The 12,087-nt window shown below is 41.9% G+C and overlaps 1 protein-coding gene across 1 annotated transcript in view; it reads right to left on the reverse strand.

The window, feature by feature from the left end:
• The window catches only part of UNC80 (unc-80 subunit of NALCN channel complex), a 110,163-nt gene that overhangs the window by 21,868 nt on the left and 76,208 nt on the right, over positions 1-12,087 (reverse strand). Inside the window, 8 exon segments of the mRNA XM_088523702.1 lie at positions 378-501; positions 2,860-3,060; positions 6,929-7,147; positions 7,474-7,509; positions 9,178-9,270; positions 9,489-9,659; positions 10,181-10,277; positions 11,391-11,529. Of these exon segments, the coding sequence (XP_088379828.1) occupies positions 378-501; positions 2,860-3,060; positions 6,929-7,147; positions 7,474-7,509; positions 9,178-9,270; positions 9,489-9,659; positions 10,181-10,277; positions 11,391-11,529 (1,080 nt within the window).

Here is a 12,087-nt window from a genome sequence, read left to right on the forward strand (position 1 = left end):
CTGGGGACGGTAGGTATCCCCAGTGCCACCCTCGCCCCCGTCTCTACCAGGTGTGTGCAGTCTCCACCACCCCACTCTCCAACTTGCAGCCCTCAACTCTCAGCTCAGTGTGGCAAAGGTGGATCTTCAAAGTGGTGCGTGGGAAGGAACGGAATTCAATTGCTTGACCATGGCTGGCGGTCGCTGCATCTCCCCATGCACCACTTCAAAAATGAACCTCGCTATCTCTAGTGTCACTTGTGAAGTCCCCTTGTGAGGAGTAAAGGGGACAGGTAGAATGGCAGAAAGGGGAATGACTGACATCTGCAGTCCAGAGAAGTCAACAGGCAGACCGAGGTTTAGCGAGGGGGTCGCAGGGCCGCCGCTCAGCTACTCACCAGATTGACACACACATTGATCAGGGACCTAAGGTGAGGCAGGAAGGATATGATAGGCTGCCTCTGAAGTGTCAAACAAACCCCTTCAATCAAACTGCTGGCAGGCTCCCACTCAACCTGGCGTCTGCAATACAACAGTAGGTGCCGTTAGCCCATGGCCTCCTGCCCCCCGCCAGACACTCGCAAACATGGCGACTGACACACGCTGACGCCCACAGAGGAAACGCTGCAGACACCAATGACGTCCAAGACGAGCACGAAGGGCGTCACAGAGAAAGGATGTTACCCACGCAGCTCGGAAAAGCACGGAGCACACTGGGCATTCAAGAGACCATAAACATAATGCAGGCCTTCCTGCCCCTCTGGGTTAAGAGGCACATAATCTCCCACGGTGGCAATGGCGGATGTGCTATGTTCCACTGCCTAACACCTTCCCTCTCTTAGAGGATAAATTAAAGGGAGCCACCACACAGTGGTCTCAGGCCTGCCTGCCTGGGAATGAGCGTTGGCTGTGCCACTCTTCTGACAGAGCAGTTCCTCAGCCTGCTCTGCCTCGTGGATCATCTCATCCATCTAGCCTGAAGAGAGCAAACCCTATGAGCTGTGACTGTCCTCTGTGAGCAGTGTGGTCTACGCTGCCAGGCAGAGTCCACTCTAAATTTAAACTGAGGAGCACTCAGTCTTCACCTCTCTTGCCCCAGATAAGGGACTACCAGCACCAAAAACTTTCAATCCAGGATTCTTTCTTCTCTGATAGGTTCTTTTAAGCTGAACAGCCTTTAGGACTCGTGACAGATGCTGAATTGAGTCCTTCCTAACCGTAAGCAGACACAACATAGGTAACATCAAAGTTGTTCCCAATCTTCGTCTCTGGAGTCTCACTCTTTGGAAGCAGCACACGTCTCAAGTCAACATCTGACTCTGCACCAAACAGGACAGAAGGACAATTAGCTATTAGAGAGCTCAGGGTTTAATGAAACACTTGGTCAAGCTCTTTAGAAGACTTCCTGGAGGCACAGGGAGGATCAAGTGTTCACTGTGTAAGTTCTTAGGCATGCAAACACACATCTTGTCTTTCAGCATCTGCTGCTCCCAAACGTATGTCAGAATAGTACGTACTTGCTCTTAGACACACATCACTCTGATGTGGCACTGGTTTTGGGGCTGGGCACCCACAAGAGGCAGCATGTGAGGGACTAATGTGAGTACCTCAGTGGGATGCTGCTGGGGTCTGCTCCCCAGCCCAGTCTCTACTGAGCATCCTGGCACAATCATGCTTAAGGCTGGTTGCTGCATTTGGATCAGGAGCCCGACTGTGTCCAGCCCTGTGTGTACTGAAGGGCAGTTTCAGCTGGGCAGAGGTACAGGCACAGCTACAAATGGATAGGAAGGGAATTCAAATTTATGAGCATTCATCCAACTTACACAAAGAGGAAAGATCTTCAGGAACTGGGAGTACCCTGAGTTGCCTTTTTGAGGCCAAGATAAAGAAAGAATGAGCAAGAAGCAGAAAAGACATGGCAAAGGATCAAACCGACAAGAAGGGAAAACATCAAAATTTCCCTAAATTCCCTACAATGACAGGAGTTTCTTAAAGGAGATGGTTAGTCAAAAGAAATGAAGTAGGTAGGCATGCCAGAAGGAAGAGGTCATCTCCCTATTATTTGTTCCATCTTAGCTGGGTATGCATGATTCCCACTGGGCCTAAGTCCCAAATACTGATATTCTCCAACATCATCTGGCTTCTCAGCTCAGACTACTGATAATTTAGTGAGTAAAACTGAATCGAGCAGCTTTTAGAGTGACAGCATTTGTCCATGAAGGAGACTGAGACCAACAGCTCTTTTCAGTCAGATCACTGGAAAGTCAATAGCACTGGAAAACCTTATGCTACTAAGACAGGATTTGCGTCACTGCCTCTAATGTGGAACAACTCCATAGTGAATACTTGCCTATACCACAGCACTACTTTGTGATGTGCTACACTTCCACCAACCGCTGACTAGATGCAATTACTTCAGCTTTGCTCCCTTTATGAAGGAGCATTCTAAAGCTATGACTTGATTTTAGATTGTTCTTATCTTTACAGGGGAAATAACACTGTTTTCATAAGAAGCTATTCCAAAAATACTACAATTTAATTTTCCATTAAAAAAACAAAATTTACCTCCTCAACTCACAAACAAAAAAGGGGGGTGGAGCTATGGTGCAAATCTATAGACTTAAATAGGAGAAAAGGAAAAGAAAAATGAGATTTCTGCAACTTCTCAATTACCAAGCATTTCTTTTCTCTTGCTACCAAAAGACACCACAATGAAAAACATAAATGCACACTAATATTAAATGCATATGTACATATTCAATTTCTGATAGGCTGTGAAGATTCAGTACAACAGGATGGTTTCAGTAAAACGACATACCCATATTTCAAGGCTTGCAACACCAGAAACGGACTCGAGAGGTTTCCATTATACCTGCTCACCTCAAAGTAGGCATCTTGTGAATTTTATTGAACATACGATCCAATCTCTTTAAGATGAGGATAAGGGCAGGTCTCACCGCCTCAGCTGTCCAGTCAGTGATGGGCAGCATCTCCATGATGTAGCGCCGGAGACCTCGGCTTTCCATTGTCTGCGTGTCATAAGGTGCCAATTTCAGAAGGGAATGCGCGATTTCTGCCAACCTAAAACCAGGGTTTGTTAAAAGGGCAATCTAATACTGTGCAATTTGCTTTTCTCCAGGCATGCCAACAACTAACGGGTAAATCATCATCAGCTTAGTAACAAAAAAATGCAAGAGTTAAATATGCTGCTATTTAAACCCTCAGGCCCAACTGCCACACTTCTTGGCTCATTCCTTTGCTGGAATTACTGTTCATATCTATAAACATATAAACCATCTAAGGGATATACTAGCTTGTGTATTTTTGTGTTGATACTAAATGATTTGTGTTGCTAAAAACAAAGTACACCTGAGCTGCTAAGTAAGGTTACAACACTGCCAATGCCTGTGAAACACAGTCACCATCTATGTCAACTGATGAGTAAATGGTTTTGGTCTCATGCTTGTTTTTCAGTGTCACCAATCTAAGAGGTTTCACTGTGCAATTTTCAGGTGATAAATTCTAAAAATAATGTGCTATCTCACAAGTCTACACAGCATGTATTATGTATGATGACTTTGTGTTTCCTAACACTTCTACAGATTGTGTTGCTGTTGCTCCTTCTAGTCATCCCAGTTAGCCTCACTGATGGCATTTTCTATACTGACTGCAAATGTTGCCATTATATTTCACAGTCAATATAGACAGCGAGGCTAATACTATGCCTTTTACTAATTAAAAGGCATAGTAATTTGTATAATCCCTGAAGCCTCAATGGACTTTGCAGTGGACAATTATGGAATAATCCTACTCATACTGTGAGTGCTTTTTCTGAAATGTCTGTACTTAATAGGACATATATCCATCCTCTTTAAAATAGCAATATCAAGGGCACCGAGGTCGTACAGTTAATAAAAAGTGGAATAAAGGTGTTTTGTTATCCAGGATGTCTTTACTCTTAACTTTTACAACTTCATTGTCCTTCTGTGGAAAATGTCTGCTTTCTGAAACACTATAAAATTTAAATTACCATATAGATTATGCTTCTCTCTGGCAATACAATATCAGTAGGATATAATGGCATATGAAAACTTTCTTATAGTTACAGTGTGAGATCCATCCCATCAAACTTGGGGTGTCAATCCTTTAAATAGCTAAAATTAGGTGAGATGAAACCCATCTGAATTGTATACTATATTACCTTGTTTTCTGAAGTCTCTGAAATGGCATCTGTCAGCCTCCCAAGACCACAGCTGTCACATCACATTCTGTTAAACCTCTACTTAGAAAAGCTTCTTTCCTACAGAGGCTACATCTTATCGGTCATTTCATTGATATTTTTGAAAGGCGTTCATAAGAGTCAGGATGATGTTCCATTTTTTTAGTGCTAACTACAATAAAGCAATCCTGGTTCCAACCCCACTAAAATAATAATTTCCAGCATTTCCTAGGAAACATAAGAGAACTGGAGTATAACCCACTTTCTGCAAATCAAACCCTTAGTTTTACTGCTGTAACCTCTGGCCATGAAACAACTTCTGTCCTGAAGAGAATGCAGAAATAGTTAACAGCTACTATTGTGTGGTGTGACTCTGTTTTACTGCAAACTGCTCACAGGAAAATATCTTCCTACCTTCTGTACATCTGGATTTTAGTTGTCTTAAGATAGGCATACAACCTTGTTTAAGAACAATTAAGCTCAATAACTTCAAAATATAAAAGCTCAAAGAAATGAAGTTCTCTCATTCTTATGAACCAGTAAATACTTCCAGGGAGCGCACATAGAGTATTCTTATATTGCATAAAAATGTAAGCCCGGGATAGTAAGATAAAAAGGAATAAAAATAACAAGTCCTTTATATTACTGCACTGAATAAAGCAAGTTCCACCATTTAACACATATTCCTGGCTCCCAACGAAATCATCAAAAAAACCCACGTCAAACTAAGGACATGCTCTGTCCTGAGAGTCTCACATTTGCCTTCCAACACAAAATTTAAGATCTCGTCTCAGACTCCTATTTCTAAGAGTCATGAAGTTTCTAATGCAGCCAAACAGATGTGTTTTTGAAGTTTGCAACTCTGGGAAAAACATCAAAGTGGGACTGAGAAAGAATCGACATCCATAAGATTTTCAACCAGTTTGTTTGCAACCAAGCACTATATAAAAATGATATGCCTGTGTGTTAGCAGGCATCTCTTGTTTGAAATTACCCTCTAAATTATTAAACATTTATTATGGAACAGAAAAGCAAAATTCAGCACGTGTGCAATCAAAAACTCCTACAAACTCCCCAAGGAATTTGGGTCATTTCTTAACCAAGACCTAAATTAACATCAAACCTAATTTCCTGTTCTACCTCGATAGACCTTCAACTGTGAGAGAATCTGCCTGCATGGGAGCTTTGCCGTTTTTCTGCAGAACACCAGAATGTGCGTGTAAAAGGTAGAAGAGCTTTCTGAGGGTTTTTTATGGTGTAGAGGCAGGAAGAGAGCTGGTTCAGTGTACTGCTAGTGCCTGGGTCCCTTCAGCTTTGTTCACAGTACAGTCCTGGGGAAACAGTGCAGAGCTGGGGAACAGTGTAGAGCCAGAATGTCCTCTTGGGCTTCAGGGCATTACCTAAACTACTACTAAGGTGGTTTTGATTACCTTTGGGGCCAGACCAGTGCCAGAGAGTCTATGATATCTTGGTGATTTTTCCTATTGACTTTAATACTCTACTGAGCACTCTTTGGGTTTAGGTCATAAAGAAACACCCTGCTGATATATGGCTGTTCTGAATTTAAGAATGATCTTGAATTACTCCACTAAAAGCACTATTATACCTGGTTCCCCCTGCCAATACACACACACACACACACAGATACCCTGAGTTTGCCTCTTACTAGCCCCCATTTTTCTTGCTACAGGTGATAATCAGTACAGTGCTAACTGTGACTTTTCTCTTACTGATTTTTTAACCTCAAAGCTTGTGAAAGTTGCATGGGATTTTACCTCAGAAAATCTTCGCTTAGTAAAAATAAGAAAATAGATTTTTACTTCAGAGTTTGGGAGGTTCTTCGATTTCCATCGAGACAAATCTTGCCATGACAGAAATGATAAATGCTAATGAGCTTATGCTTTCTGAGAGATTATGGTAGATAAGTTTCCTCTGAAGACAGATGAAATCCTAGTAACAGAAACACGTCCCAGTACCTCATCTCCCACTGTTTTTGTCATCTTTCCATCTGGGCAAGTTTCTCAGTGGCAACTTGCCCATTTTGCGGTTAACCTGAACAGGAAGGCCAGAGCAGGAGAGAAGCAGGTCTGAACCATTTAGGATGTGGAGCACAGTCTCTCTTAGGCCTGTGAAAACACCACATGAAATAGTCTACAGACAGCGTCCAAACAGAAAGCCGTGCTCAGTGCTGCACCTCCGTGAAAGACTGTGCACCTGCTGTATCACACACTGAGGTGAGAATCCTGTAAACAGCTCCTTCTTCATCCTCTCTGGCATTTCAGGTGCTAATGCAACACAGTGCAGGGGTTTCCTCTTCTCCCAGCTTGCTGGCAGCTAGGTCTGGGGCACAGAGTCACAGGAAAGGAAAGGCGCCTGTGTTCAGCCAGTCAGGAAGCTTCCTCATCCCTTCCCCTGCAGAGGTGGCCTGACTGCACTGCTTCTCACTCTAGTTTATCTCTACTTTATTCTGATGTATTAGACATCTCTCCCACAGAGTTATTTCCCCCACTGGAGCTGAGAGCCATTCAGAGACCACTGAAGCATATGAAACCTTTCTTACACACAAGCAGCATAAGGTAGAACCTAGGGAACATCCAAAACAAGTTCTGTGCGGTCCAGACAGCACTCTGGAACTCTACTAAAAAGTGATCCATTCTGCTTTCATGAAAAATCACAACTAAAGGAAAACTATTCATATGAACTAGCAAAAGCAGAATGCCTACGTCATACCTCATGTGGGACTTGACATCCAGTAGCTCCAGAGAAGTCACTCTGGGCTCCCCAGCCATGTTCTGCAAAATCTTCAGCCTTGGGCCACAGTGCTTGTAGAACTCCGTGCAGATATTCAGCAACGACTCCCGTGGTCTCCTGAACTCCTCTCTAGCAATTCGCTCATCCAGCTCCTCTCGGGGAAGACCCTGGCCCTCTTCCAGCAAATGAAGGTTTTCTCTGGAACATTTAAAAAAAGAAAAAGAAGGAAGTGTCATATGCTGTGGATGAGCAGGGTAGATTGCAACAGCCTCTCCAACTTGCTGTTTTGTAACAGATGCTTTCCTCTGCAATTGAAGACAGTTGCATCTAAGGTAAAGTGGGAAACTACCCCTATAAAGTCTTGTTAAGAATGAGAATAATGTCCATATGAATTATCCTTTGCTACCTTCCCCTGAAACTATGCTGCCTGTCACAGCAGCAGTGGGAAGGGCCCAGTGAACCTGGAAACTGCTAGGCAGAAGACAGTGACATGGTAGGGAAGATTAGGTAAGGATTTACTGTACCTGATAAAGTGTAGTTTGGCTCCCTGTTCTGGGTACCTGGGAAAACAGAAACAGTGTGGTTTTAAACAGCAACTTTGGAATGGCTACACTGTGCCTTTCTGAAAGAGGGTGACACTGTTCCAGCCCATTCAAGTCCAGTTCAAGTCACACAGTATCAGGACTCTCTAAACTACCTGCTAGCAGGTATATATTAACTCCTTTTCAAAAAATAGCAGTCAAGAAATATGAAGCAGTATTTTCCCTTGAATATTATTTTTCTTAGACTGGGCAATCTTGCAATGGAAGTAGGCAGCTTCCAGGCAGCATATATCCACCACAGATATAATGGCATGAAATAGTTTATCTGCTTCTCAGATCCTGGCCTGAAAAAACAAGCTGTGATTTTATTCTCTCTAATGATGGATACACCTCTGAGACTCCAACACTGGATTAACTAATCTTAAATAGTAACAGACTGGTTCCAGGAGTTACCAACCAAGATGCGTGCGCTACACATCCGTAACTCGACATATGAATTGACATCCTTTAATGATCCTGGCACCCAAGTGATTTCTATCCTCCTTGAATATAAAGAAAAGGAAGAGCTTGGAAAGCATGTCTTGCTAAAGCATGTCTATAGGCCTATACAGCCTATAATATTTTTCTGGCCTATTGGCTGTAAATGGACTTATTAGTTGCTTTTTAACAAAGAAAATTCAAGCGGTTATCTTCTGCTGTGAAAGCAATAGCTACTCCAGTTCCTGCTAGGAGAAAACTTCCTCTCTGGGTCAGCACAAGCACTAAGATCTAAGCACAATAAAACATAGCCTGCATAGCATGGCCTCTGTTTGGGACAGGCCGAGAAGAATATCCCGTACTGCAGAGAAAAACACCTCAAGTCCCAAAGGCTTTTGGTTGGCTTTTATGAAAAGATTTCTTAAGTCCTTGCTTTGTGACTGGATAAATTCCAGTCTAGTGGGGCCTTGTTCTCACAGCAGACTAATCTGAAAGGCCACAGTGGCCAAGCAGCAGTATTACAAGCTTCTGACTCCATTTCCTTATTTCCTTCATCTGTGTCTAGTTTGTTCGTTGGCTTTTTAAACATAGTGCAAAAATATGCCCTCTCATTCTTCCATTTCTGTCAAATGCTCTACACCTTCTGCTTTGCTATCTGCAATTGCAAAAAGAACCTAGACCATGCTGAGGTAAAGGTGACTGTAAACACAATTAAAGAAAACTAGAGGAGGTACAAATCTGTGAATCTCAACCAAAACACATCATTGAGCTTTTCACTTTTCAGAACAAGGCCAGAAGGAACAGACCCTTTTGCTGAGCAGACAGGTTCTGCTCAACAACCTCTTCTACAATGGACTGAGAAGGAAGCAAAAGAGAAAACTGAGGGACATGGTTGCTACGTCAGTAAACTTCCAGAGTGATAAAAGGGAAACAAAGAAGACATCTAGAATAAGTGTCCTCCATTTTGATCTTCTGATACTCAGTTTAGTCACACAACTCCAGAAATGGGGATATTGCTTACTGACAGAAATTCACTCCTGTACTATGTGTTTAGTTTCCTATTTAATGTAATTGTTTTTTCTTACAGACACTGCCAGTATTTAGGGCACTTCCTCAGGTAATTGAGGAGGTGGTCTGAGAACACTGGGCAATGAGATATTACTCAAAAAAAAAAGTTTGTGAGAAAAATGAGAAAGAAAGAAAAACTACCTGGTGTTCACACCTGCTGACATAGTGTGATTAGCTGTTGTGGTTCCTTTATGGCCTTGGTCACACCTGCTCATCTGCGGGGCTGTCATAGGCCTGTGAAAGGAAAGATGAATAACACTAAAAACTGAATCTAACAACTTCACTGAAATTCTGCCTGCAATCCGGCAAAATCTCACACTAATTTTATCATATCTAAAACTTAGTCATTATACAAGGTTAAGTTACACATCACGACAAGCCTCCATGAAGCTCATGTGCTCCCCCAAACTGCTCACTAGATGAGGCTGAGACCTTTGGTCCCTGGGAGTTACCTGGTGAGAACTTCTACACTGTACAGGAGAGCTTGCAAAGAGGTGGCGAGTGCAGCCATAGCAGCAATCTCCTCACGAGCTGCTGTCACAGTCTCCACTTGAGAGGTTTGTCGCTTCAGTTTCTGCAAGTAACAGGGGACCAGTGCTTCCAAGACCATCAGCATCTGGAGGCTGGAACGACAGCCAGTATTTATTCAGCTTTATTCTATCAATCCTCAAACTCACTTCAGTCGAAGGTTTAGGTTTCTATCTGAAGGCACCTGGATCTCTCACTGGCCTGGGATTTCCTATCTTTTCATGAGGTACCTGCTCCTGGGCCTACAAAACTCTTACGGGGGACTTAAGGAGAAAAAGTAGATGATGCATGAAGTAATAGTAACAAAAACACGCTGATATCTTCTGAAAACAGAAACCCTTAGAACAAAGTGTGATCCCCACCTCACTTGCCATTATGGAAATACCACCATCCAGCTTAGCTCTTTTGCTAGTGACTGGCAGCAGTTGGAGCCAGTGTCCTTGGACTGTAGGCCAAGACTTGGGAGTCATGACTTGGATTCACAGAGAAGCCAAATTCTCGAAATGCCCTTATATATACACTCTGCCTCTCTTTGTCTGTCGTCCTTGATTTCTCACATAATTTGCAACTCTTCAGCCTTTCCTGAGTATGCACAAACCAAGAAACACAGTACCACCTTCTGAATGATTCGGGAGCATAGGCCACCACTGTCACACAGAGCTTGATGGCTTCACTGATCGAAAATGTCAAGTCCTCGTTCCCATAGCAGAAGTCTGAGGAGGTAAAACAGTGTGAGAAAACTATCCCATAAATATATCAAATATGAAAGGAACCAACACACTCCTTTCTTCTTCCCTCTTGCAGTTGCTTGCCTCTCACATTAACAATTTCAAAAGGCTCACAAGAAAAATCTTAATACAACATTTTCCTTGTGTTAATACAAGGCAAGAATACATGAGTTAAGGACACTCTTTATCTTCCCTTCTACATTTTTTTCCTTCCCACCATCAGATGCTTTAGATAATTTTGATTTTCACAGGAAAAACATCAGATATGCAACATTTTCATTTACAGTATCATCTTTAACATACACTCAGGAATTTTCAAAGATGCCTTTGAATACCCAAAGATAAGATAAAGCTTTATATAAATGTTTACTACAATCCATAAAGCGGGTGAAGTATCTTCCATTTCTATATCATTTTTTATATTATAACTTATTACATTGCTGTACAGCACCACAATTCATCAAAATCAGCATTATTTAATGCAAATCTGGAAATGAATCAAAGAATCTTATAAAAATCAGCAAAGATTATTCCTCTGCAAACCATAAAGCAGCTGAATTCCTAAATACTGCATTGCATGGATTACTACCAAGAGGCACAGTGTCCTGGATACACTACAGAGCCCTAAAAATTCTGCTTTGTGATAAAATGCCTCCTCCCCAGAGCTAAACACTGTTAAATTTCTCAATGGCATCCATCATTTACTAGTCAGAGCCTGCCCACAGGAGAGAATCTTTTGCTTTCTACCCACTTTGAGCAGGGGAGAGAATGACACTGATCTTTTCAGCATGATATTAGGTATCTTTATTCTTCACCCACGCATGATAAATTCAAAATGCCAGGAGCTAATCTCAGGCTAGCAGTTCAGTGCAGAAGTAGCAGTTCTGGAACAAATTAAATTAATTATACCCTTTCTGCAGAAAATATGTAAGAGGAAGTGGCAATAAAGCCAACCTTAAAAGCTACATGAAGCATAAAAAAAACAGGTGTTGCTGTGCTCAGAGAGAAGAAAAAGATCCTGAACAAAGCATGCTATATCAAATGCATGCTGAGACAATAAATAACAAATGAGAATTACTTAATAGAGAGTTCTGATACCTAATGATTTGAGAGGCTTTTCTGCCTTCACCAGCTCCAAGATGTCCAAAATGTCTGGAGTGTCTCCCTCTAGAGACTGCAGCAGGTCAAACAGGCACTGAGCTGACACTCCTTTGTTGGATCCATTGTTTGCAGCATCCTGTTTCAATGACATGCATTTGTGATTGATTTTCTGAGAAACTTGTACATCCTAGGAATCTTCATCTGGAGATTCTGGAGATATGCACAACTCCTTTATATATATATACATGTATATGTATATATTCTATATGGCTCTGACTTCGAGACTTCACTAATTTACTACTATCAAATAATAAGCTGTCTCAGCAAATTGATGCTATGGTGGAAATATGATCTGAAAACTGCACGGCTTTGCTTCCCAGAACAAGCACATCCTTGCTGCCCTGTGAAGGAGTAGTTTGTATGTGCTCCTGCTTTGATGTGGTAGTCCTCATTAAAATTAAAATTGCATTAATTTGTTTTAACTCACTAAAATGGTTAAAAAAAAAAAGTCATCATTGCATCACTAGATATTACAAAACATGGCTAATCCAGTCTTAGAGTTCACATGCAGTAAAAACTGGCAATTACCTTCTGGTTCTTGTTGCTGGATTCTAAGAAAGGACTTGGTATGTATTTAAGGTGCTACAAACCATCATTGTCCTTTTATAACTTACTTATACATAGAAATTTTAAG

The sequence above is a fragment of the Tinamus guttatus genome, unplaced genomic scaffold (genome assembly GCF_059628265.1).
Source record: "Tinamus guttatus ecotype Peru unplaced genomic scaffold, ASM5962826v1 Tinamus_guttatus_pri_ptg000197l, whole genome shotgun sequence".
Taxonomy (NCBI): domain Eukaryota; kingdom Metazoa; phylum Chordata; class Aves; order Tinamiformes; family Tinamidae; genus Tinamus; species Tinamus guttatus.